We start from the raw sequence: 27,186 nt of genomic DNA, 5'->3' as shown, positions 1-27,186 counted from the left end.
TGATTTTACACATCCACTAACAAGGTACAACTGTTCTGTTGGTTTCATGTACTTGCCAAAATTTGGTGTCATCAATCTTTTGGACTTTTAGTTATTCTAGTGGGTTTGAAATGACATCTCCGGAAGATGGCAGCGACCGAGGCTGCAGCCTGCATCCCCGAGGTCTCCTGTGGCCAAGCAGAAAGTCGCGAGCAGCCCCACGCTGAGGACACGGTGTCCAAGGATTGCTACTTTGACTCCTGCGCTCACCGCGCACCCAGGAGGAGATGCCGGGAGACGAGGCGCACCCTCCCCTGCAGCAACTGCATTTTCCACACCAGCATCTCTTCCCGGCCAAGCTGGTGCTGTGTGTGGGCCGAGGCAGATTCTCTGCAGGCGGGCTGCCAAGGCCAGGCCCGCAAGGTCATCAGGACTGAGTGCTCCAGATTCTGCTTATGCGATGAAGATGGTCAAAGCCGACGGGCTAGACCACAGGGCGATCCTCAAGGGGAAGGCAGAGGAGGTGGAGAAGGTTGACATGACCATCAGTGAGGGGATGGACTACTGTCTGTTCTAGGAGTCAGTGCTCAGCATGGGCTCTGTGCCCGACGCAAGTGGCTGGTGCCTGACGGCCTCACCTTGCCAGACCAAGAAACGCCATACGAGATGGCCGCCAAGGGCTGGCCGCACGAAGACTACAGGATCCACGGGTGGGAGAACGGGCATGGCTCTGAGTGTCCTGCACCAAAGACCTGGCCATCAAGGAACCCCTGGTGGATGGGGCGGGCCCCAAGCAGCGGGACACCACACCTGACTCATAAAGGAGATGGGCATCTACACGGTGGAGGACTTGACCTTCACCTCGCCCTTCTGCCTGCAAGTGAAGCAAGGATGACGCACACCCTGGGGGCCACCTTCCCATGGAGTTCACCGCTGTCACGAGACGACCGGTCCTCCTCCAGCCCCGTCCCTGTGCACGCACCGGACAGGTGCTCCACGTGGAAGACCACCTGACGGTGAAGTTGGGTGAGATCCTTGGCACCCTCGGCGTGAGGCCCAGGGCCAAGGACAATCAGGACCTGGACCGCGCCATCGACCTGGGCTTGAAGGGCCAGCTGCGTGCGCTGTCCTGCTCCGTGGACTACAGGGTGCGCCGGGCCGCGCCCGGTTTCTCCCACCCCAGCCGGGCCCGCCCTGCGCAGGCCCGGGGACTGTGGTGTTCTTGGGCGGTGTGGGGGCTCCCCCTTCTGAGGAAGGGGGTTCTAGGGACCTGGGCCTGGAATGGGGGGTTTAGGAGGAGGGCATATTGTGACTGTGCCTTTTCTAACTTTTGTTTTTGTATGGTTACATCTGCCAATAGATCTTCAGCTGGGCGGAGGAGGAAATGCCATCTCATTGTGGTTTTATACCCCCCCCCCCCAATCAAACTCACCCACAGAAGGGTGAGTGGCCAACGCTCTGACCACTGAGCCACACCGGCCAGAGCTCATTGTGGTTTTGATGTGCATTTCCCCGATGTCTAATGATAGTGAATGCTTTTCCGTGTGCCTACTGGCCCTTTGTATACCTTCCTTCTGAGGTGTAAATTTACACTTTTTAAAAACTTGAAATAGAGTGGCCGGTGAGGCTCATGGATTGAGCATTGGCCTATGGACCTGAGAGGCCCTGGTCCGATTCCCAGTCGGGGCACATGCCTAGGTTGCGGGCTCGATCCCCAGCAGGGGGCGTGCAGGAGGCAGCCGATCGATGTTTCTCACATCAATTTTTCTCTCTCTCCCTTCCTCTCTCTCTCAAAATAATCAATAACAATATATTTTTAAAAAAGACTAGAAATATTGGGTTTTTCATTTTTGAATTATTTATTTATTGAAGATTTTTATATACTCATGACACAAATTCATCAGATGTATGGGTTGCTAATCTTTTTTTTTTTTTTACCAATCTGTGGCTCAGTTTTTTGTTTTATTAACGGTGTCTTGATGAATAAAAGTTTTTCACTTTGATGAAGTATATTTTATCACTCTTTTCTTTTATGATTTACGCTTTCTGCTTCCTAAAAACTTTCTGCCTACTTCAAGTCATGATATTTTCATGTTTTCGTTCTTTCTTTCTTTTTTCTTTTTCTTGTAGGTCCTTAGAGGAGACCTTCCTGGATTTTTTTTTTATTAATTCTCACCCAAGGACATTTTTGCATTTATCTTCAAATAGAGTGGGAGGGAGAGAGGGGGGAAGAGAGAGAGAAAACCATTGACGTGAGAGAGACACATCGAGTGGCTGCCACCCGCACGACCCCAACCGTGGCCGCAGACAAACTGCAACTGAGGTACGTGCCCCTAGTGGGAACTGAACCCAGGACTCTCTGGTCCGCGGGCCGACACTCTAACCATTGAGCCAAACTGGCCAGGGCTCATATGTTTTCTTCTAGAAGTTTCATAATTTTAGTTTTTGTCTTAGGTCTACAATCCATCTCAAATGATTTGTGTGTGTGATGTGAGATGGAGATTAGGATTCATTTGCTTCCATTTAACCGTTTATCACTTTGTTCTAATACTAGTTGTTGAACAGGCTCCCCGCCCCCCACCCCCGCCCACTGAATTACCCTGGCGCTTCTGTCAAAAATCAATGTATAATATATGCACGGATCCATTTCTGGACTCTCTATTCTGTTCCATAGATTTATTTACATATCCTTATACTAATACCACACTGTCTTAATTACTGTGGTTTTACAGTGGGTCCTGAAATCAGGTCGTATAAATACTCCAACTTGGTTCTTTTTTGAGTTGTTTTGGCTATTCTCACTCCTTTGCATTTCCGTATAAATTTTTGTTAATCCTCAGGTGAGGATAATTTTCCGTTGATTTTTTTAGATAGAGTGGAAGGGAAGGAAGGAGAAGGAGAGAGAGAGAGAGAGCAACATCAATGTGAGAGATACACATCCACTGGCTGCCTCCTGTATGCCCCAACAGGGGCCGGGGATCGAACCTGCAACCCAGGTATGTGCCTTTGACCGGGAATTGAACCTGCAGCACTTCGGACTGAGGGCTGATGCTCTAACCACTGAGCAACTAGCCAGGGCCCATATAAAATTTTAAATAAACTTGTCATTCTCTATAAAAACGCCTGCTGGGGTCTTGATTGGGCATAACCGACATCTTAATAACATTGAATCTTACAACCCATGATATATTTCTCTGTGTATGCGATATGTCCCCATTTAAGTCTTCCTTAATTTCTCTCATTAATGTCTTCTAGTTTTTGGTGCAGAGGTCTTACAAATCTTTTGTTAATTTTTTTCCTAAATATTTTGGTTTTTATTCTATTTGCTAGGAAGATTTTAAAAAATAAATTCTATTACAACAGTCAGAGGCACCTAAAGCTTAAAGCTCACTTTAAAAAATACCTGTAAGCCCGGCCGGTGTGGCTCAGTGGACAGAGCATCGTCCCATGGACTGAGAGGTCCTGGTTCGATGCCCAGTCAGGGCATATGCCCAGGGTTGAGGCTTGATTCCCAGTGGGGGGCATGCAGGGGGCATGATGTTTCTCTCTCATCGATGTTGCTATCGCTCTCTAAAAAAAATTAATCAATAAGAAAATATTTAAATAAAAAAATACTTTTAAGTTCCTAAACATAATGGGGTTGGGGCATATATAAGGTTAATACAAAATGAAACACAAGGATGATGCTCAAGAGATGTTGTAAGGCAGCATGTGTACATGGGTTAGGTCATGCAGACAGTAAGAGGAGCTAGTGACCGGCAGCGGGCACAGCAGAGGTTCTGAGGTACGGATAACATTCCATTTTTTCATCTGGGCTAACAGGTGTGTTCAATGTGAGAAAATCCAACAAGAAGTGTTTTCCATCTGTACCCTTTTTATATGCATTTTTGTAATCCAATGTAAAAAGTGAACCCCACTGAAAAAGAAATCTCAGGCCCTTGACAGTTCGCTGAACTGAACCATGGGTCCTTGTAGGGATGATAATATTTTACACATCACTGAAATACAGCCAAGGAAATACCGGGTGCAAAAATTCTGGAGCTGAAATGACTAAGAAGAGAAAGGAACATGGGAAAATATAAGGTAAAGGGAAGGTGGAGAGGTAGAGAACAAAAAAATATCAGGAGAGAGTATGAAAGAGCAGTTGATATGAAATATCAACAATGTCCTCTGAAAGAATCAACTGAAAAAAAAACACTGAGTATTTTTTTCGTTCTTTACTTGAGTCCTAAAAATAAGATAGGTTAAAAAGATAGCTTAGATAAAGTAGCTTAGATATAAGATGAAGGAACATTAACATCTTATATCCTTATCATGTTACATGAGTGTAAAGCACAATGATCAGCATGCACACGATACCCTGGAACATGGATTCTAAGCCCAAGTCTTACTGAGATTGCTGCCTTCTCCACGCTTCCATGTCATGTCGTATATTCTTCCAGCATTGCCCCTCACACTGGACCGAAATTGCTGAGTTGTCTCCCTCACTTTACTGTCACCTGCGAAAGGGCAGGGATATTGTTTTATTCAACCCCAAATTGCCAAGGCACAGCATGTGCTTGAACCTTTGAAAAACTGCTCTATAAATATTCTTAGTAGCATGAATTTTAGAATTATGATGCACACAGATTTGTATATATAAAATCTGCTCCTATAAAATACAAACACTTTAGTTTACAAATCCTCCAATAGCTTAATGATAATTTATTGTTCTACCTGATCATCAAAATCAATTTCTTTTTTTTAAAAACCTATCTTTATTGTTGAATGTATTACAGGTGTCCCCCCTTCTTCCCTCATGGAACCCCTCCTCCTTGCTCCTGCCTTCCTTTCATTGTGGTCTGTGTCCATTGGTTATGCACATATGCATAGAAGTTCTTTAGCTTATCTCTTCCAACCCTTTCTCCCCCCTTCCCTTTGACTTTCATCAGTCTAAAAACCAATTTGTACTTCTTACTTCCTTCACCTTTTTGGCCCATCCCCCCAGCCCCCTCCCATCTGGCAACCATCAAAAAGTTCTCTGTATATATGAGTCTGTTTTTGTTCTGCTTGCTCATTTTGCTTGTAGATTCAATTGTTGATAGATATGCATTTACTGCTATTTTATTGTTCATATTTTTGTTCTTTTTCAAGAAGACCCATCAACATTTCATATAATACTGGTTTGGTGGTAATTAACTCCTTTAGCTTTTTCTTGTCTGGGAACCTTTTTTTTTTTAATCCTCACCTGGGGACATATATATTTTTTACATTTAACTTCAGACGGGGGGGGGGGGGGGGGGGAGGAGAGAAACATCGATATGAGAGAAACATGACCCCAACCCGGGGCCAAGACAAACCGCAAGTGAAGTACCTGCCCTTGACCGAAATTGAACCTGGGACTCTTTGGTCCACAGGCTGACACTCTAACCACTGAGCCAAATGAGCCAGGGCTGGAAAAATCTTTATATGTCCATCAATTCTAAATGATAGCTTTGAAGGATAGAGTAATCTTGGTTGTAGGTCCTTGCTTTTCATCACTTTGAATATCTCTTGATACTCCTTCCTGGCCTGCAAAGTTTCTTTTGAGAAATCGGCTGACAGTCTTATCAGAGCTCCTTTGTAGGTAACTAACTGCTTTTCTCTTGCTGCTTTTAAGATTCTCTCCTCGGCCAGGCTGGTGTGGTTGAGTGGTTGAGCATAGACCCATGGACCAGGAGGTCACTGGTTTGATTCCCAATCAGGGCACAAGATCAGGTTGTGGGCCAAATCCCCTGTGCAGGGCATGTAAGAGGTGGCCAATCAATGTTCTCTCTCATCAATGTTTCTCTCTCTCTAAAATCAATTAAAAATAATTAAGATTCCCTCATTGTTTTTAACCTTTTGCATTTTGATGATGATGTATCTTAGTGTAGACATCTTTGGGTTCATCTTGTTTGGAACTATCAGTGTTTCCTATACTTGTGTGTGTGTTTCTTTCACCAAGTTAGGGAAGTTTTCTGTCATTTTTTTCAAATCGGTTTTCAATTTCTTGTTCTCTCTCTTCTCCTTCTGGCAACGGCATGATGCGAATGTTGGTATGCTCAAAGTTGTCCCTTACACTATCCTTATTTTTTGTGATTCTTTGTTCTTATTGGGTGTTTTTTGCTTCCTTATATTTCAAATTGATGGTTTTCTTCTTGGCTTCACCTACTCTATTATTGATTCCCTGTAGATTATTCTTTATTTCAGTTAGTGCCTCCTTCATTTCTGACTGGTTCTTCTTCTTTTTTTTTTTTATCCTCACCCGAGGACATTTTTCCATCTTTTGTTCAGGTAGAGCGGGAGGGAGAGAGAGGAACAGAGAGAGAGAGAGAAACATCGACGCAAAAGGGACACATCGAGTGGCTGCCACCCGCACGACCAGGGACAAACTGCAACCGAGGCACACGCCCCTAGCGGGAACTGAACCCGGGTCTCTCAGGACCGCAGGCCGACGCTCTAACCGCTGAGCCAAATCGGCCAGGGCTGACTGGTTCTTTTTTATGCTCTTGAGGTCCTCACTAAGTTCCTTGAAGTTCTCACTAAGTTTCTTGAAATTCTCACTAAGTTCCTTGAGCATCCTTATAACTAGTGTTTTAAACTCTGCATCTGTTAGACTGCTTATCTCCATTTCGTTTAGTTCTTTTCCTGAAGTTTTGTTCTGTTCTTTCATTTGTCTCCTCATTTTGGCTGTCTCCCTTTGTTTGTTTCTACATATTAGGTAGAGTTGCTATGTCTCCTAGCCTTCCTAAGGTGGCCTATTGTAGTAGGTGTCCTTTAAGGTCCAGTGCCACAGCCTCCCTGGTCACCCCAGCGGGGCCCTCAAAGTGCACCCCTCATGTGGACTTTACATCTTTCTGTTGTAATTGAGTCTTCATTGCTGATGGGATGTCACTGGGAGATTTACTCAGGCTGAAGGACTGAGTGTGCCCACTGACCACTGACCTCTGACTCCCTTGGAGGATCAGCTGTGCAGGGCCCACCACACAGAGCAAGACTTACTTCATCAGGGCTCTGGTACCCACTGAGTTCGCTCATTGAGTGTGTCACTTGTGGAGGTGGTTGGGTGGTGGTGTTTTGATGTGGTCTGAAGCTGTCCACTGGGTGTGCTGGCTCTGGGGCAAGGTCAGCCCTGCCTGTGTTCTATCTGGGGCCACCTGGCATAAGCTACAGAGTGATCTGCAGATGGCTGCTTCTTGTGCTAAGCTTGGAGGTGCCCAGGAAAAGCCAAGTTGTGAACCAAGACTGGTGGCTTCTAGTGCCAGGCCTGGGCCACTTAGAGAGAGGTATGGGGCTCACTGAGACCAGATGCTGCTTGTTTGAGAGATTTTAGGAAAATCTAAAACAGGAGCTAAGATAGGCCAATCCTACAGTAAAGCCACAAGGAATAGCTTGGGTGGGCCTGAAAGTTGGGTGGGGCAGGGCCTTAGGGAATCACCAGGGCGAGGCAACCAGTGTGAGCCAGGTTGCTGGAGTCCCAGATATGGTGGCTGTCTGCCAACCCGGGGAAGGGCTCACCAAAGGGACAATGGCCTCTACCAGCACGTCTTTCCAGGAGAAATCTGTCTCTCAAGACTTTGCCCCGATGCCAAACAGCTCAGTTCTTCCCCGTATGTCTCTGGTGCCTTTCAAGCTGCCTCCCCTCCAGCTGGAGCCTGGAGGGAGCAAGTCTGATAAGTCCGTGCGTGGGCCCTTTAAGGAGTTGCCTGGAGCTCCAGCCGCCTCAGCCTCCCTGAGCCTCAGTTCCCACTGGTTTTCCAGCCAGAAGTGATGGGGATTCTCTTCCTGGCACTGGGACCCTGAGCGGGGCACCTGGTGTGGGACGGGGACCCCTCAGTCCTCAGGGAGGACATTCCCAGCCGAGGTGTTCCCTGATTTTTATCCGCCACCCGTGGGTGTGGGACCAGCCCGTCCCTCTCCGCCCTCCTACCAGTCTCCTTGTGGCTTCTTCTTTAGTTTTGTTGCAGGACTTCCATTCAGCTTGATTTCCGGCAGTTCTGAAGGATGGTTGTTCTGTAGTTTAGTTGTCACTTTGATGTGGTTGTGGGAGGAGGCGATACCGCGTTTACCTCCCCGCCATCTTGACCGGAAGTCCCCTGTTGTAACCCAGGAGAATCAACCTCACTCAGACACAAAGTAATTTTGAATATTAGGAGCTTTATTACCTGCGCAGGGACTGCAGCCAACCTTCGCAGAGGAGAACTGAAGCAGACTTTCAGCCCTTTTTATAATTAGGGCTAAACAAGCACTAATTAGTAAATTTGTGACAGAGTTAGCCAGGTGCAGTACATATATTCTTAAAAAGGAAGCCTCAGTTTCTCCTTATTTACAGCTGAAGAATGTTACTTTTCAAATTTCCAATGGAGGTCAAACTCTGGTTGATTTCTCATGGGGCTAAAGCTCCCTATAACATCCCCAAATCAACTTCTTAATGTGAATTTATTAGTTCATCTGAGCATCATAACAGCCTTGCATGGCACCAAAGGATAGTCATTAAAATAACCATTTTACAAATAAAGAATTTAAATTTATAACATATAAAAACAACCTATTGTCGGCTCTACAAATAGTAAGTGTCCGAGTCAGATCTGGAATCTAGACTTGATTTTTCATTCACATAATTTCCTCTAAATAACTATATCACATTTGATAGCAAACGGTCACTCTCTAAATTAGTCTAGGGAGTTTTAACTCCCAGACTGGTTTCCGCCAGCTATAACTTGGCTTCTTGACCCTCTCCTTTGGCCATCTCATGCTGCTATTTCCCATTCCCTACCTTCCCCTCTCCCCACTTCATCACAGGGAAGAAGGGCTACATCACATTGGTGTAATATTGTATATGTTTATACATTCCTTTCAGCGGTCCTTATTCCCTATATAGTCACCTATATACAATGGTTCAACTTTTTATTTATTTCTTTGACTTCACAGTGGTGCAAAAGTGATAAGCATTCAGTAGAAACCATACTTCAGATTTTGAATGTTGCTCTTTCCCTGGGCTAGCAGCATGCAGTACGATGACACCCTCTGGGGACACTGCCAGTCAGTCATGAGACCGCGAGGATAAATAGCTGATACTCTACAGGGTACTGTGTGCCAGCATCTTCTGTTTCATTTCAATACTTCACAAATATTCTTCAGGCCCAGTGTGCCTTCAGCTGTGTATGTTAGTGGTGAATACCCATATCACCATTGTTTTCTTTTTTAATCCTCACCTGAGGATATGTCTTTTCAAAATTGATTTGAGAGAGAGAGAGAGAGATCCAAATATGTGAGAGGGAAACATTGATTGGTTGCCTACCATGTACACCTCGATTGGGATTGAGTCCACAACTTAGGTATGCGTCCTGACTGGGAATCAAACCCACAACCTTTTGGTGTATGGGACAATGCTCCAAGTGACTATGGCACCTGACCAGAGCTAACTATTCTGTTTTTCACTTTCAATACAGTATTTAATCAATTACATGAGGTTTAACACTTCATTATAAAATAAACTTTGTGTTAGATGATTTCCCCCAACTTTAGGCTAATGTAAATGATCTGAGCATGTTTAAGGTAGACTAGGCTAAGCTATGACGTTCAGTAGGTTAGGTATATGGATGCACGTTGACTTAGGATATTTTCAACTTACAATGGGTTTGTCAGGACATAACTCCATCATAAGAAACATTTGTAGAAGTATGGTTCTTGAATATCTCCCTTGACTCTGTTTCTTATCCGTGAAGTGAGGTATCCTCTTCCTCACTAGGTGCTGGGGGCAGGGTCCTTATGATATCTCGAGAAAAAGAATTTTCTGAGACTCACATGGGAGGATGAGTGACTTTTATTTGTGTGAAATTACATCCCTGGGTTTGCAAAGTCCCATTTCCCTTAATCCAGTCCTGGAAGAGGTGCAGCTGGGGATTCAGTAGAGCTAGAAGAAAACCAGTGTCCAGAGTTTCCATTCCATGGTGGAGGTGGGTGCGGTAAGTCCATTAGTCCATTGTGTGTGGTCCACAGGGCTGTGGGCCATGTGGGCGGATGCAGGGGAGCCAAGAGAGAGCACTCCTTGCAACAAGAGTCTCAAGAGCACAAGAAAAAGAACCCTTTGTTTAGGAGTTCAAGTATCTCAAATCTTGTAGTGGCCATGCCTATTCTGGCCAATGACCTGTTCCCAGGTGTGACTGACAGGCAAGTACCTTCCCTACATCACCCAGACTTTACAGAGCATGCGTCAATTCATTGGCCTTCTCTTTGCTACTTTCCAGTTATAATGGTATCACTTTGAAACTACTTCTTTTTTATTATTATTTTTTCTTTATTGATTTTAGAGAGAGAGAGAAAGGGAGAGGGAGAGAGAAATATCAGTGAGAGAGAACATCGATTGGCTGCCTCCTCCATGCCCCCCACTGGGGATCAGACCCACAGTGTGGGCATGTGCCCTGGCCAGGAATTGAACTGGCAACTTCTTGGTGCAGGGTCGACGCTCAACCACTGAGCCACACCGGTCAGGCTGAAACTACTTCTTATTGTAACCTTACTAAGTCATGATTTCAACATAATCTTTGATGTGTAGAAAAATCATGATTTTACCTTTTCTGAGAAATATTCTTAAATAATGGATTTTTCTCAATAATGTATGAATAAAGTCTTTTTCAGGAAAGAATGCTATTTTTGCTGATCGGCAACTTACAGTCTAAGTAAAAATGTTGCACTCTCTGCAAATGCTGCTTCAAGACTTAACTACTGTAACAAGTCCAAGGACCTGCCTTTCTGTGCCCCCTGGAGGAAAGAAAAAATTTCAATTTTAGTCAGATGTGAGGGACAAGGCAGAGACAGAGCACAGCTGAGAAACTTCCAATTTTCACTTTTGCCCAGGAGAGCTGTCTCAATGGCTCAATCCCTAGATATCAGATAGATGAGAAATCTCTCGCTGTTTTTCCCCCACCCCACACACAAAGAGGGTGAAATTTGGAGAGTCCTATTTCTACCAATAAGCAGTTCTATAGTCTCTTACGTTTGAACCACAGCAGGTAAGAAGCAACAGTTGGGAAAGGAGCTGAATTTTCACACTGTGTTCAACACATTAAAAATAATGTTCTGCCGGTGTGGCTCAGTGGCTGAGCGTCGACCCTGCACCAAGAGGTCACCAGTTTGATTCCCCATCAGGGCACATGCCCAGGTTGTGGGCCCGATCCCCAATGGGGGGGCATGCAGGAGGCGGCCAAACTGTTCTTTCTCATCGATGTTTCTATTTCTCTCTCCTTCTCCCTTCTTCTCTCTCTCTCTCAAAAAAAAAAAAAAAAATCAATAAAGAAAAAAATGAAATAAATTGTTCTGAGCTCTGCGAGCAGCAACCCGTGTAGGCATCATCACCATCGTCATGCTCATGTACAGTCACTCACAGAACTTGTTACGAGCCTGGGCCTCATGCCCTGTGTCCAACGATGGGCTTTGGCACCAGTGGTCAGAGATCTGATCCTCTCCTTCCCGCTCTGTCACCGGTCGTTCCTTAATTTTGGAGCTTTGATTCTTCATCCGCAAGAACAAGTTGAACCTATTAAGCAGGATAACTGCCCTGGCTGGTTTGGCTCAGTGGTTAGAGCCACGGTCGGTGGACCCATGAGTTGCGGGTTCAATGCTGGTCAAGGGCACCGCCTTGGTTGCGGTTCCTCCCCGGCCTGGCCGGGTGGGGTCTCCCACATGATGTTTCTCTCCCTCCCTCCCACTCTGTCTGAAGATAAATGGAAAAATATCCTGGGGTGAGGATTAAAAAATAAAATAACTTCCACAGAAGCTCTGCAAACGGAGAGGTGGCTTCAGTGGCCCGACCTCAGTGGCCCAACCCCAGTGGCCCGACCCCAGTGGCCCGACCCCAGTGCCCCTACCTGTAGGGACAGCAAGGTCAGGACAGTGCCTGTCCCAGTGCCTCACGGCTGTCAGCTGGATATCATGCCTGTAAGCCCCGCGGGGCCGGGCTGTCGGGTTTAAACACCTTTGTCCCCACAGAGCCCCGCGCCCCGCACCCAGCCCCGCACCCACGGAGACGCGCCCCCGCAGCCTCTCCCTCCGCGGGCGCTGGGCGGCCGGCCCCACCGCGCCCGGAACCCAGAGCGCGGGCTGCGCAGGCGCCGGAGCGCGTTCCCGGCGGACGCGGGGCGGAAGTGGCGGGGCGGAAGTGGCGGGGCGGAGCCTGCGCAGCGGCGCCAGTGGCCGCCCCGCCGAGATGCTGCTGGACCTGTCGGAGGAGCACAGGGAGCATTTGGCCTTCCTGCCGCAAGTGGACAGCTCGGGTGGGGACGCGGCGGCGGGGTGCGGCCCGGGGCGGGAGAGCGGGGCGCGGGGCTCACGCTGGCCTGGCTTCCGTTGCAGTGGTCGCCGAGTTTGGGCGGATCGCCGTGGAGTTCCTGAGGCGAGGCTCGAACCCCAAGATCTACGAGGGCGCCGCCAGTAAGCCGGGGGGGCGCGGCCCGGCGGGCTGCTGGCGGCAGTGCCAGCCGTCCGCTGTGGGCCTGGGGAGAAGGGGTTCCGGGGGTCCGAGGGGCCCTTCCGCCGGGGCGCAGGCCCGGCCGGTGTCCGCAGGAAATGAGAGATTTAAAGCTTCTGGTAGGTCGCCCCCCGCGCGGGTAGAATAGACCAGGGTCCGCCCGCCAGCCCTGCAGGCTCACCCGCCGCGACATGCGCAGTAGGCGGCGAGCCGTGCGCATCCCCAGGTGTGTGGTGGTGTCAGTCGTCCCCGCCGCCGCTGCTGCCGCCGGAGCCTGTTTTATCCCCGCGGGGCGCGGGCAGCTTCCCAGGTGCAGTCGGCCCCGAGTTCCTCTTCTGCCAGGCTCCCGGGAGCTGCACCCTCAGGAGAACGACCTGGTGCCAGTCCCCAGGGATCTGCGTTTTGTAAAGAAGGTTACAGAGCGAAACATCCCGCAGGCGCTTGGCTGAGAGTAGAGAAGGAAGGGGAGGCTGGTACCAACTCATTATTTTTTCATTGCAGTGTTTGGAAAAAAAAAAAAAAACACACGGAATAATGGATAATATATTATTATTATTATTATTATTTTATTCTCACCCGAGGACATTTTTGCATTTTTTGTTCAGACAGAGCGGGAGGGAGAGAGGAAGAGAGAGAGAGAGAGAAACATCGATGTGAAAGGGACACATCGAGTGGTTGCCACCCGCACGACCCAACCAGGGCCGGGGACAAACTGCAGCTGAGGTACACGGCCCTAGCAGAAACCGAACCCGGGTCTCTCCAGACCACAGGCCAATGCTCCAACCGCTGAGCCAAACCGGCCAGGGCGATAATATTTATTCTTAAGTAAGAGTTTGACTAAAAGGATAAAAGTCACAATAATTTATTTGCTCCCTTTTTCTTCTTTCTCAGGGAAACTCAATGTGAGCAGTGACACTGTCCAGCATGGTGTGGAAGGATTAACATACCTGCTCACTGAAAGCTCGAAGCTCATGGTGAGGGCCCCTGTGGACTGAAGCACGTCATGGATGCTCTGCATCATAGTCCTGGCGGGCACCTGCTCATTCAGTGATGATTGATTTGGTGAAGCCATGCCTAAACTCTGTGACTATAGTGCTCGCTTCAGTAGCGCATATACTAAAATTGGAACGATTCAGAGATTAGCATGGCCCGTGTGCAAAGATGACACCCAAATTCGTGAAGCGTTCCATGTATTTTAAGTTCTAGTACGTATATGCAATGGAATACCGTGGAGAGACCTGGAGAGCATTATGCTAAGTGAAATAAGTCAATCCGAGAAAGACAAATATCACATGATTTCACTTATTTGTGGAATATAATGAACAAAATAAATTGATAAAATAGATTCGGAGACGTGGAAGGAGGGAACAGACTGACAAACCTCAGGGGTGGGGGACAGGTAGAGATAAACCAAAGAACTAATATGCATATATGCATAACCAATGGACACAGCAGTATGATGAAGGTGGAGGTGGGGAACAGAAGCAGGGAGGAGGGTGTCGAAGGGGGAAAAGGGGGGACATATGTAACCAAAAATAATCATTAAACAACAATATGACTATAACAATCTGCTGGCAAGAATACCTCCATGTTACTATAAGTTAGAATTGCCTTTAATTCTGCATGTTATTGAACCATGTACCATAGTTTGTATCCTAAGAGAAGGGATAATATAAGGGTTTACTTTTTTGCGTTTTGATAGTATCTGGCTTGATGAAGAATGGGAGGGAAAACTGGGCTTTTAATAATTCTTTTTTTTTTTTTTTATAGTGGGCAAGGATTGCGTTTAATTAAGGAGTGTTGTTTCTTTTACCAGATAGAAAAGAATTAGGAGATTTCATGTTCTTTTGTGTACATCGACTATTTTAGCAATGACTAGACAAAGGTAAATTCTGATACTCTTTTAAACTCAATTCCCCTTAGATTTCTGAACTGGATTTCCAGGACTCCGTTTTTGTTCTGGGATTCACGGAAGAATTGAACAAGTTGTTGCTTCAGCTTTATCTGGACAACAGAAAGGAGATCAGGACTATTCTGAGTGAACTAGCACCAGACCCCCCCAGCTACCACAACCTTGAATGGCGACTGGATGTGCAGGTGTGGCTTTCTGCTACTGTTACTGATCTGGATTAGAGTGCGAGGTTGGTTTTAGGTTCATGACCTCAGGCTTATTGTATGCTTTACCACCTAACCACACTCTGGTTTGAAACTTTAGTTTTTAATGTTCATTTTTCAGGCCATTTCACAAATAGTTCATTTTCTTATATTTTTAAGGTGTCCAATCAGTTTAATTTGCAAAGTTTGTAAGAAATATATTATTTTGGGAAAAGACATGGTTATGCAGACTTTTTAAAGTGATACTTAGACTTTTAAAAAATTTTCTGTTTAAATAAATATACATATAGAAAAGTGTACAGGTCAGTGAGTGTACAGCGTGGTGAATTATCTCATGGAAAATAACCATGAAACCAACTTCCCCATGAGCAGCGCCCCAGAAGCATTTTCCTCGCCTCCTACCAGGTTCTCCCTTCCCCTTTCCTGACCTCTGATGCACAGATTCTTTTGCTGCTCTTCACTTTCTCTATCTGGAATGCTTCAGCAGTGTTCTTTCGTGCCTGGCTCGGGCTTCTGCACACATTATATTTGTGAGATTCGGTTGTTTTTAAAGCCATATAGATAACCAAAAGGGAGTTTTCAGACTCTTGCTTGTAGCCCTTTGTCAAGCAGTGACAGAGAGTAAGAGATGTCTATTGAATGTCATCCATTTGCTGATCAGAGCTTTGCTAAATGCTTTGGAAAACAAAAGTGTAAGACACTTCTCAGCTGGAAAAGATTGTCATTTAGGAATATTATATGGTCTCAAAGTAAGTAGTAATTAAAGATAGTGCCCTGGCCAGTTTATCTCAGCGGTTAGAGCGTCGGCTCATGGACCAGAAAGTCCCGGGTTTGGTTCCCGCTAAGGGCACGTACCTCAGTTGCAGTTTGTTCCCAGCCCCGGTTGGGGTCATGTGGGTGGCAACCACTCGATATGTCTCTCTCTCTCTCTTCCCCCCTTTCTCCCTCCCACTCTATCTGAAGATAAATGCAAAAGTGTCCTTGGGTGAGGATTAAAAAAAAAAAAAAAGACAGTTATAAAGTATGGTTTTGGAGGGGGAAAAGAATAAAATTGTGTAAATCAAGGTACACTGAGTATTTCAAAAAAGCTATAGCTCAGGTAGTTCATTTCAGTGTACACAGGAATGATCCAGAAAACCTTCATTGAAAGGTGAAATTTCAGAAGGATAAATGGATAAACAAAACCAGAGTAAATATCATTGACAGAGGAGACAGTGTAAGCTGTACGGCCCATGCTCATGAGGAAATGAGCATGTTGAATACGTGGTGTCGCACGCTAGCTTAGCCAAACTCGACTGCGTATTGGAATGACCCTCAGAGATTCTGACTTACTGGTATGCGGTTTGGCCTGGGCATCAGGATTTTTTTTTAAATATGTTTTTATTGGTTTTAGAGAGAAAGGAAGCAAGGAGCAGAGAAAGAAACACCAATCGGTTGCCTTCTGTACACACCCTAACCAGGGATGTAACCTGCAACCTGGGCATGTGTCTTGACCAGGAATCAAACTGGCAGCCTTTTAGTGCACTGGACAGTGCTCAGCCAACTGAGCCACACTGGCCAGGGTTTAGGATTTTTAAAAGCTCTCCGTTCATCCAGGTAATTCTCACATGCAATAAAGTTTATAAACCGCTGTTATAGTGGATTCTTCCTGATTTGAATAGTGACAGGGTGGGCCAAATAGGTTATAGAAATTCAGTTAGAGAGGTTTAGCGATTATAATTTAGTATGATGAGGGCTTGAAGGGTATAAACACAGGGTATAGTGTCCACCAGATCACAGACTCTAGGTACTGTGTCTTGTTGACTCCTGCGGCCCCAGCACAGTGCCTGGCATATAATAGGTGTTAACTGCTGAATATAAAAATGGTGGGGAGGGTGGCTAGTGGTGGTAAGCACCTTCTTAAACAAATTATTTATCAAATATTGTATCCCATCCTGTGGTGTGGGTACAGCAGAGAACAAGGTAGTTTATGTCCTTCGATCATCACAAACAGCAAGTCCTATAGCGCTCGTGGGAGGAGCTCACTGGTTAAGCCTTTATGTTGAGGTCCTTCGTCATAACCAGGTGGAGAAGTGGGGTGGCCATGCTCATGAGGTTCAGCAGTGACTTATCTTACATGTCTTCCCCTCTCGTGCCTCGTGTGTTGTGTGGGGATATTTTCTGAACTTGGGGTCCAGTAGAAGTTTGTTGTTTTTTTTGCTTTATTGAGTTGTTGTTTTAAGTTTTCCATCATGAAGACATTTTTAGAAGTTAAAAGGTTAAGCAGTTAAATTTTCTAAAGAGGGCTCATTCACCTGGTGAAATGAGTTTGAATAACTGTGTCACTGCATTAAAACATTTCAAAGTTGAGGTATACTGAATGAATATTGCCTCATAGTGAAACGCATTTAAGTGCTAAAAAGGCTGCTCAGAGAACTAATTGACTTCGTGAACTTCTTAGTTGAAATTATTACAAAGGATTTTAACTGGAGTGGATTCTTTTGCTTATGGGAGGAAGAGTTATCGAATGAAAACCAGCCAAAAGGCTAGGAAACTAGTAACAGAATACAGAACCTTTTGTTTTTGAGTAACTGGTTTGTCTCACAGAGACTGGTAGTGAATGGCTGATTGCCATCTAATTATTGTGCAGTTGCTTACGGGGAATACATTAAGCACCATAGTTGATTTTGTAATAGAAACACTTCCTATACTTTATAAATTGCAAGCATGATTAATATCTTTGTTAATAGTATCAGTAAATTGAATGCATCTGAGATTGGTGGATGAGGATGTTACTTTTAGGGCTGATTATTTAAAGTTGCTATTGTTATTTTTACAAGAAGAAGGACAGAATTTTATCCCCATTAAGAATAAGTTTATATCAAAAACTTTGTGGAATACTGTTCTTTATACTGTAGTAGTACTTCTGAGTCTCATTCAGATTTCTTTCTGAGAAAAAATTAGGCCCAATTTTATCTTACTAGGTGTTTGTTAGGGATATTATATCATCTTTATCTGGAAATTTAAAAAAATGGTACAGATACTTATCTGTAAAGGTTATTATTTCAGATATCATGTTATCTAAAAATGGAAGGATAGATTGAGTGACCTTAAGTCTTTCAACAAAAAATTCATGGCTTAATTACACACCTAGATACATTTGGTCTCTATCTGTCAGTGCAGATATAGAGGAAAAAGAAGTATAAATAATGCATAATTGAATGAATAAGTAGTATTTTCAGTAATCATATTTATTACTATTTGCCTTTCTGTGGTTTTCTGTACTAGAGAAATGATCTTACAGAGATAATTTACCTTACAAATACCTATTTTATGTTTGGGGACGAGCTCACCCAAAGGGATTAATCTGTTGTTTCCACATTATTTTGAGACATTAAATTTCAGCTTTGGGATCAGAATCTTGGGTTTTTTTGGATGCACAAATGACCCAGGATTAATTGAAAGAAGTTATTAGTCAGAATATTCTATGTTGTGGTATGAAGTTAATCCTCAAATCTTAGATTTAGATTTGTTACTCACTTGGAAGTCTCTTTAGTTTGGCTTCTTGTACTTTTGATACTACTCCAGTAGTTTCAGATAACAATCTGCTCTCTTGTATAACAAGATGTTTCAAGTTCATCTTGTACAAGTCCTGCCCCAGACTTGAATCTAATCAGCTGTTATTTCGAGGAGGTCCTGGTTCCTCCTAAGGGAATGTGGTCTGTATAGAGCACACTCTGGTGCTGGGTTAAATGCCATCATCTCACTTCCAGGATGGTCATTGTTTCTATGGGTTTCTTTCTTTTCATATTATATCAGTAGTACTTTTTTTTTTAATCCTCACCCAAAGTTATTTTTCCTTGTATTCTCAGACAGAGTGGGAGAGAGAGAGAAACATCAGTGCAAGAAATATAACGATTCATTGCCTCTTGCATGACCCTGACCGGCTGGGGACCCAACCACAACTGGGGTGTGTGTCCTTGACTGGAGTTGAACCTGTGACTCTCTGGTCCAAGGGCCGATTCTCTAACTGCTGAGCCAAACTGTCCAGGGCAGTACTTTTTTTTCTTTAAATCCTCACCTGAGGATATTTTTTATTGATTTTAGAGGCGGGGGGGGGGGGGGGGGGGGAAACATCAATGTGAGAAAGAAACATTGATTGGTTGCCTCCCATATGTGCCCCACTCGAGATCAAACCTGCAACCTAGGTATGTGCTCTGACCAGGAATCGAACTCAAACTAGCCATCTGGCTAGGGCAATAGTACTTATTTTCTAAATTTTGGAATATATTATACAAATAAAAGATTATAGATATTCAGGTTAAAGAATAATAGAAAAATAAGTACCCATTGCCGAGCTTAAGAACTAGCACAAAACCAGTACCTTTGAATTTCCTTCCCCCAATCTGAAGCCCTCCCAGCACCTGGAGGTAACCACCATCCTGAATTTTCTGTTAATTTTTGTTTATAGTTTTTTTACACACTTTTTTTCAGTAAACTGTTTTTTAGATTTTCATGTGTTCTTCTGCACTTACTGTTTTGAGTGTACATGATCTTTTTAGGTTTTTCCATGACAATTCATGTTACTGGAGTGTTTTCTTTTTGCTGCCAGGTAGTAAGCGTTTCATTGTATGAATATCACAATTTATCTGTTCTGTTGTCAAAGAATATTTAAGATATTTCTAATTTTTGACTCTTAGAAACAACACTACTATGAATGTGTGTATGTGTGCAGGAGTTTAGAGCATGTGTCTGGGAGTGGAATGATCGGTGATAGGTATTTTTTCCAGAGTGAGTCTCTTGTCACTCCCCTGCGTGGATGCCTTTCCATTCCCATCACTTGCAGTGCTCTGTACGAACAGCTTTTTTTTTTTTTTGGTTAATCCTCACCTGAGGATTTTTTTCCATTGACTTTTTTTTAGATAGAGTGGAAGGGAGGGAGAAAAAGAGAGGGAGAGAGAGAAACATCAATGTGAGGGAGGCACATTGATTGGTTGCCTCTCACACGACCCTAGCTGGGCTGCGGATCGGAACCTGCAACCCAGGTACATGCCCTTGACCGAGAATCGAACCCTCAACCCTTCAGTCCGCAGTTCCATGCTCCAGCTGCTGAGCAACTGGCCAGGGCATGGAGAGCTTTTCTTTTCTTTTCTTCTTTTTTATTTTATTTTTTTTATCGTCCTCACCCAAGGACATTTTTCCATTTTTTGTTCAGGGAGAGAGAGGAACAGAGAGAGAGAGAAACATCGATGTGAAAGGGACACATCGAGTGGTTGCCACCCACACAACCAACCAGGGCCGGGGACAAACTGCAACCGAGGTACATGCCCTTAGCGGGAACCGAACCCAGGTCTTTCTGGACCACAGGCCGACGCTCTAACTGCTGAGCCAAACCGGCCAGGGCATGGATAGTTTTTCAATCCATGCCAGTCTTATATGCGTAAAACAGTATCTTATGGTTTTATTGGCCAGTTTCTTTTTTTGTTGTTGTTGTTAATCCTCACCGAGAATATTTTTCCATTGATTTTTAGATAGTGTGGGAGGGAGGGAGACAGAGAGAGAGAGAAAAAAAACATCAATGTGAGAGAGAGACACATCGATTAGCTGCCTCCCACACGACCCCAGCTGGGACCAGGGATCAAACCTGCAACCCACATATGTGCCCTTGATTGGGAATCAAACCCAAGATCCTTCGGTCTGGAGGCTGACTCTCTTAATACTGAGCCAGACTGACCAGAGCTGTTGCCATTTTTCTGATTCTAATAAAGTTGAACATGCTCACCTTTGTTTATCTGTTTGTATTACTTATTTTGTTAAGTGCGTATGCATGTTTTTCTCTTGGTTTGTTTTGTTCCTTATAAATCAGAGCAGTTATTTATGCATTCTTTTTTTTCTTTTTTTATCCTCACCCGAGGATATTTTTCCACTTTTTGTACAGATAGAGTGGGAGGGAGAGAGAGGAAGGGAGAGAGAGAAACATCAATGTGAAGGGACACATCGAGTGGCTGCCACCCGCACGACCAACCAGGGCCGGGGACAAACTGCAACCGAAGTACGTGCCCTTTAGCGGGAACCGAACCCGGGTCTCTCAGGACCGCAGGCCTACGCTCTAACCGCTGAGCCAAACCGGCCACGGCTATTTATGCATTCTTTTTTATCCTCACCTGAGGACATTTTTCCATTTTTTGTTCAGGTAGAGTGGGAGGGAGAGAGAGGGACAGAGAGAGAGAGAGAGAAACATCAATGTGAAAGGAACACATCGAGTGGCTGCCTCCCACACAACCGACCAGGGCTGGGGACAAACTGCAACTGAGGTACGCGCCCTCAGCGGGAACCGAACCCGGGTCTCTCAGGACCGCAGGCCTACGCTCTAACCGCTGAGCCGAACCGGCCAGGGCTATTTATGCATTCTTAATACTAATCTTTTTTTTTTGGTTGTATGTGTTTCAAAATAACTTCTCTCAGTTTGTGGCTTGTTTTTCCAACATCTTTAGATACCTTTTGAAGGAAATTTAATTTAATGTAGTTAAATTTGTCAGTTATTTCATTAACGTGTGTGCCTTTTATATCATGTTTAAGAAATTCTTCCATAGTAAGGTTGCATATATAGTCTCATTTTTTTTTCTTTTTTTCCCCAAAAGTTTTAAAGTTTACGTTTTATTTTGAAGTCTGATTTAACCAAAGTTTAATTTTTGTATATAGTATGAAGTCATTATAAATGTTATGTATTCAGCATGATTATTAAATAGTTATATGCTTTTATTCCATTTAAAATCAAGCTTGCAAGCAGAAGCCTCAGGCAACAGATAAAACCATCAGTGACTCTAAAGCTGCACCTCAATCAGAATGGAGATCGCAACATCCAGGTTCTGCAGACGGACCCGGCCACCCTGCTCCACCTGGTGCAGCAGCTGGAACGAGCGTTGGAGGAGATGAAGACCAGCCACTGTCGGAGAGTCGTGCGCAGCATCAAGTAGTCCCGGGCCTGGGGTGCTTTCCCCTGGCTCACGCGCATCGCTGGTGTGCAGCAGCTGCTTCTAAAAACTGGGTGGTTTTTTTTTTTAATTAATTGATGGCATAACTACATATAGATTCTATGAAAGCTTTTTTCCTTTAACAAGGTACAAGGTCATGTTCAAAAGCTAACATAAACTTCCTTTCCTGGTGCTAAATGTGATCACCTTCTTGACAAATTGAGATGCGTTTTATATTTTAAGTGTATGAATAGGATTGAATCAACTGGAAGTGAATCTGTCCTGTACATATTATCTGTGCATACGAATGACTATACTTTTCTTAGTACTTCTTTTGACTGCTTATCTTTATTATTTTTCTCCTTATTGACCAAAATTTGAAAATAAAATTCACAGCGTTACTGTTACTATGCTGTTACTATTCAGAATGTTTCTAGACAGTTCAGTGTTTCTGACCTTTGAAAGCAACCCTCACATGTTAATAGCCACAGAGTACTTGGAAATAAATAGGAACTTAAAGTACTGGATTGCTGAGGCAGCTCGTGCATTTCTCTGCGTGTGAAGATGAGCACTCGCCATGTGGCTTTGGTCTGCGCTGTGGCTGATTAGCCTCCGCGTTCAGTGCTCGAGTTCGTGTGGTCACGTAGTGCATCTCACCCAGGGCCGCTTTTCCCAGTACCCAAGCGTCCGAGACATGCTCATTACCTTTGTAAACAAGGTGTGCAAGGGTAGTATAATTGATCCCTGATTATCTGGGTGAAATGACAGTCACTTTTTCTATTTTTGTTTGAATAAAGTATAAAGAAGGCAAAGGGAAACCATGTTTACTACGTTCCAGGCAAATATCCCTTCTTTCTTACAATCTTGATTTTTGTTTTGCTTTGTTTTTCAGTACGTAACTCTAAGCTGTTAGCCTGAGAATCTCAGGGGCTGATGTGTCAGGTCGGCTTGAGAGAGTGCAGGGACATGGAGATTACAGAGAAGCATCACACGAAAGGGGCTTCAGTCTTGAGCATGTGTCCAGGGCCTTGTTCCGAGTCACCCCGGCGGGATAGCCGGGAAGGCCCGCGGAGCCGGCCGACTGCCGTCTGCACTCGGGCTGTCGGCGACGTCACGTTCCTTCCTCGTAGGAGAGCCCACCAGGGAACAGTCGCGGCGGCCTCCCGGCAGCACGTGGGCCAGCCTTTCCCTGCTGTGTGTGCTACGGCTGTGCAGTCAGCGCCTGCTTTCACACCCAACACGGCACACCGTGATCAGATCACGTCTCGTCACGGCGGTGCCGTGACTCATGAAATTCTGTTAGCAAACAAGAGGGAACTATTACATGACGCAGTGGCGTATGTCCTCGGGTTTTAGAACACGCCTGCCAGGCTTAGGTGATACACACTGTGAGGCTTATTTGTCCACCTCTGGTGGAAGGTAAGCAGGACTGACCCAGCCAAGATTGAAATAATAGCTGTGTCCCCTCGAGGCCACCATTCTGCCTGCTCACATCCGCTGTTCTGACCCAGTCAAAACAGAACGTGAGTCTCCGTGTGTATCAGGCTCTGCCGGCCTCCTCTCTGTTTTCCATTGTTCTTTCTGATGTTCTACGCCTTTACCTTTTGGGTCAGAACGAGGTGGGAACAGTCTCCCAACGTCGTTTTGAACCTGGGACTCCCCTTTTAAGACAAGCCGTCCCGTGAGCCTCTTGTGGGAGCGTTCCATGTGCTGTGGACAGCTCGGCTTGGCTAGGGGTACGCACAGCGGGTCTTGATCTTAGCTTGTATGTGAACATATTTTATGCACATGCAGTCACTGCCCTTCTCTTCCATACGGTCAGCTTCTGGACAGTAATGTGCCTTCCGTCTTGGATTGTTAGTGTGCTGATTGTTTTTTCTTTATTGATTCTGCAGAGAGGAAGGAAGACGGAGAGAGAGAAACATCGATGAGAGAGAACATTGATTGGCCGCCTCCTGCACGCCCCCCACTGGGGATCAGGCCTACAACCTGGGCATGTGCCCTGACCAGGAATCAAACTGACAAACTCCTGGTGCGAGGTCGACGCTCAACCACTGAGCCACACTGGCCAGGCTGTGTGCTGATTTTTCAGGATTGGCTGGTGCATGTTTAGACTTAAGTGTCATATCCTTCATGTCTCAAACCCAGACAGAGCCGTGAGCAGAAAACGGTGTGTCACAAAGTCTGTGTACCCTTCATCTGCTGGAAGTCTCCCTTGTGTTTCAGAGGATTCAGTGGGCTTGTTGGTCTTGGATGTTTGCAAGCCTGGTCAAATCCAACGCAGCAAGTTGGAAAGGTGGTAGGGAAATGGTGGGAAGAAAATATGTCTTTGAAAACTGAAAAATAAGAACCTGATGGTAAGGAAAGTTCGAAAAGTCATTCGTGTGTGTGTAAAGGATGCATGTATGGGGGCCCTTAGAATTCACGACGCTGCGTGGCCTTGCAGGGCACCATCCAGTGAAAGAGCTAAGAGGTCAGTGTTTGGAGCTGGACGGAAGGGTTTGAGTTTAGGCTCTGTGGCTTCTTACTGGTCTTTGGTCAATTCCCAAAGTCTTGTTTTCTACATCTAAAATAGGAATAGTAAGTAACACCTACCTTACTGGTTTGTGGGGACTAAATGAGGCCATGTACACAGAATGCTCAGCATAGTACCAGTCTTTTGAAAAGACTTGTGTAGTCTGAGATCTCATGATTTTATGGCCTTGAATTATGTCCCGTATGCACTGGGAAATAATTCAAGAAAAAGAAAATGTTACTTAGTGGTTTCTGGGTAGTAGGGTTATGGGAAATAATTCAAGAAAAAGAAAATGTTACTTAGTGGTTTCTGGGTAGTAGGGTTATGGCTGTTTCTCTTCCTTCTTAATTTCTAGAATGAGTTTGCTAACTCATAATATTAAAAACACAACTTTGAAATCTGAGGAAGGCCCAGCTGGTGTGGCTCAGTGGTTGAGTGTCAACCCTGCACCAAGAGGTCGCCGGTTCGATTTCCGGTCAGGGCACATGCCCAGGTTGTGGGCCCGATCCCCAGTGGGGGGCGTGCAGGAGGCGGCCAGTCAGTGTTCTCTCTCATTGATGTTTCTCTCTCTCCTTCCTTCCTCTCTCTAAAATCAATAAAGAAAAATAAAATTAAAGAAATCTGAAAGGAAGGAGGAAAAAAGATCAGGAAATTAAAATACCTTTTTAGTAGTATTTTCATCTAAAATTTTAATTCTTGGAATGAGATACACATAGTTCTCCAGAAAACTCAGAGCTATTGAAAATCACTCCTCCCCAAAGGACCCAGGTGGCCGGCCGAGGGTTTGGCACAGAGCACGGAGGTTTGGTTGAGTCCCTTTGTGTCTTGTTTTCTCCCGAGTAGTGAAAAAATGTGGGAACCTCAAGACATTATCTAAGCCAGTTCTCTCTCTTTTTTAAAAGGTAATATTACATCTAACCAAAGAATTATCTGTTGCTTTCAACCTCCAAAGGAAAACACGTAATACTTCTTTGTCGTTTTCTACAGCCTTTATGGCAGGAAGTTCTGCCAGCTGCTATGTTAAAGTCTTCCTGCTGTAATTTACTCACTTGTCTCTATACTTATTTTTTAAAGTATATATATTTGATTGAGTGTCTCTTAGATTACCATCCCACAGTTTCCATAATCCTGGTTACTCTCATCTCTCTTCCTTTCTTTCGTAAATGGTAGAAAATATTTTGGTGAAAAGTATCATAAGACATTGCCTCTAATTTAAATATATTCACTTTTTTTTTTTTTTTTTTTTGTTTTTTTTTAATCCTCACCCGAGGACATTTTTCCATTTTTTGTTCAGGTAGAGTGGGAGGGAGAGAGAGGAACAGAGAGAGAGAGAGAGAAACATCGACGTGAAAGGGACACATCGAGTGGCTGCCACCCTCACAACCGACCAGGGCTGGGGACAAACCGCAACCGAGGTACATGCCCTTAGCGGGAACCGAACCCGGGTCTCTCAGGACCGCAGGCCGACGCTCTAACCGCTGAGCCAAACCGGCCAGGGCTAAATATATTCACTTTTTAAAAAATACATTTTTAATGCTTTTTAGAGAGAGAGATGGAAACTTCGATGTGAAAGAGATGCATTGATCCGCTGCCTCCTGCTCGCCCCCACCAGGGATGGAGCTGGCAACCCGGGCTTGTGCCCTGACCGGGAATCAAACCGGGACCTCTCAGATAATGGGCCTGCACTCAGTCCACTGAGCTACACCAGCTGGGCTAAATATATTCACTTTTTAAACCATTGTGACTGTTACATTGTTGAAACTTATTTTTGAAAGCAAGCAAGCCCAACTCCATCATTAATGTGGTTAGTTCAGTGAGCTTTACAAACTTTGAAAGTGATGTTTTCATTACAAAAGCAGAATCAGCCCATTATTTCTCAGCTTTGCAAAACAGTATCCTGTGGAGATGAAGAACAACGAACGTATTTAATGGTTTGATCTCTGAATAATAATGGCGCCCTGGCCAGTTTTCTCAGTGGTTAGAGCATCGGCCTGCGGTCCAGAGAGACCCGGGTTCAGTTCCCGCTAAGGGCATGTACCTCAGTTGTAGTTTGTCACTGGCCCTGGTTGGTCGTGTGGGTGGCGGCCACTCAATGTGTCCCTTCACGTCGATGTTTCTTTCTCTCCCTCTCTCTCCTTCTCACTCTATCTGAACAAAAAATGGAAAAATGTCCTTGGGTGAGGATAAAAAAATAAAAATAATAAAATAATGGCTCTGTTTTATGTTGATATACAGAGCAGAGTTCCTCTGCTCTGCCCAGGAACTCAAATGACTCAATTATGCTTGATAGTCAGGAGCCTGTAGGTTCTACTTACTGAAATGGGGGGCGGGGGGGGGGGGTAGGAAAAGTAATTCTGTGTCCTCGCCAGGGTTTACCTGGACAGCAGCGTGCGGAAGGCAAATATCTGCATTAACGTTTCTGAATGTGGCTTGTCCTCCAAATGGTGCTGTTTTAAACGCAAGTGACTGAGTTTTTAAAATAATTCTATTGTAAATTATGGTTGTCATCACTAGGAATATTACTGGTTATGCGGCCATCAGGTCGGAGGTCATGCCCTTTCCTGTGCTTTTTCATTGCAAAGACTGATTTTCCTGTCGTCTCTTGCAGTTAGTTGTATCTCCTCTTACAGACAGTCAGCCAACAATCAGCTAAAAAGAGAGGTGACACAGAACAGAAGACTTTTGCCCTTTGTCACAAACCATGAGCCCTTTTACCTCTTCTATTCCTAATTGTTCTTACTCTTCGCTCTCTTACACTGAGCTCTCATTCACGGTGTATGTATGGCATGGTGTGGGCCGGGGAAACAAAGCACATTTAAAAATCTTCTCTAGCCCTGGCCAGTTTGGCTCAGCGGTTGGAGCGTCGGCCTGCGGTCCGGAGAGACCCGGGTTCGGTTCCCGCTAAGGGCACGTACTTCGGTTGCAGTTTGTCCCCGGCCCTGGTTGGTCGTGCGGGTGGCAGCCACTCGATGTGTCCCTTTCACATCGATGTTTCTCTCTCTCTCTCCTTCCTCTCTCTCCCTCCCACTCTATCTGTACAAAAAAATAAATAAATAAAATAAAATAAAAATAAAAACCTCCTCTAGCTCTTTCTGTTAATGGCACTGACTTGGTTTTGTTAAACATTTATTAAGTGCCTGGAGCGACCGTGCTGT

At 45.0% G+C, this 27,186-nt stretch overlaps 1 protein-coding gene and 1 non-coding gene across 3 annotated transcripts; both read left to right on the top strand.

Annotated features, from left to right (window-relative positions):
- The first annotated feature begins 12,156 nt into the window (after positions 1–12,156).
- On the top strand, positions 12,157–22,381 carry COMMD2 (COMM domain containing 2). 2 transcript variants are annotated; one of them, XM_036242955.1, is made up of 5 exons: positions 12,157–12,254; positions 12,334–12,411; positions 13,340–13,422; positions 14,372–14,545; positions 21,322–22,381. In XM_036242955.1, exons 1-5 carry the CDS (start codon positions 12,188–12,190, stop codon positions 21,517–21,519), a joined length of 600 nt encoding a protein of 199 aa, XP_036098848.1. In that variant the 5' UTR covers positions 12,157–12,187; the 3' UTR covers positions 21,520–22,381. The 2 variants fall into 2 exon arrangements, with proteins under 2 accessions (XP_036098848.1, XP_036098849.1); XM_036242956.1 differs by having other exon boundaries at positions 12,223–12,241; positions 21,322–22,380.
- Positions 13,541–13,644, top strand: LOC118617932. Its single transcript, XR_004956890.1, has one exon. It is a non-coding gene; the product is annotated as a U6 spliceosomal RNA (small nuclear RNA).
- Positions 22,382–27,186: the final 4,805 nt, after the last annotated feature.

This window comes from Molossus molossus, unplaced genomic scaffold, assembly GCF_014108415.1.
Source record: "Molossus molossus isolate mMolMol1 unplaced genomic scaffold, mMolMol1.p scaffold_m16_p_5, whole genome shotgun sequence".
In the NCBI taxonomy this organism is placed as follows: domain Eukaryota; kingdom Metazoa; phylum Chordata; class Mammalia; order Chiroptera; family Molossidae; genus Molossus; species Molossus molossus.
This window is presented reverse-complemented; position numbering and strand designations above follow the sequence as displayed.

What these genes read in the sequence shown, in the direction of transcription:
- COMMD2 (XM_036242955.1), top strand. Translation starts at nt 12,188, where the DNA reads ATGCTGCTGGACCTGTCGGAGGAGCACAGGGAGCATTTGGCCTTCCTG. An exon ending in GATCTACGAGGGCGCCGCCA is followed by an intron (nt 12,412 to 13,339) that starts GTAAGCCGGGGG and finishes CTTCTTTCTCAG; the next exon opens with GGAAACTCAATGTGAGCAGT. An exon ending in AATGGCGACTGGATGTGCAG is followed by an intron (nt 14,546 to 21,321) that starts GTGTGGCTTTCT and finishes TTTAAAATCAAG; the next exon opens with CTTGCAAGCAGAAGCCTCAG.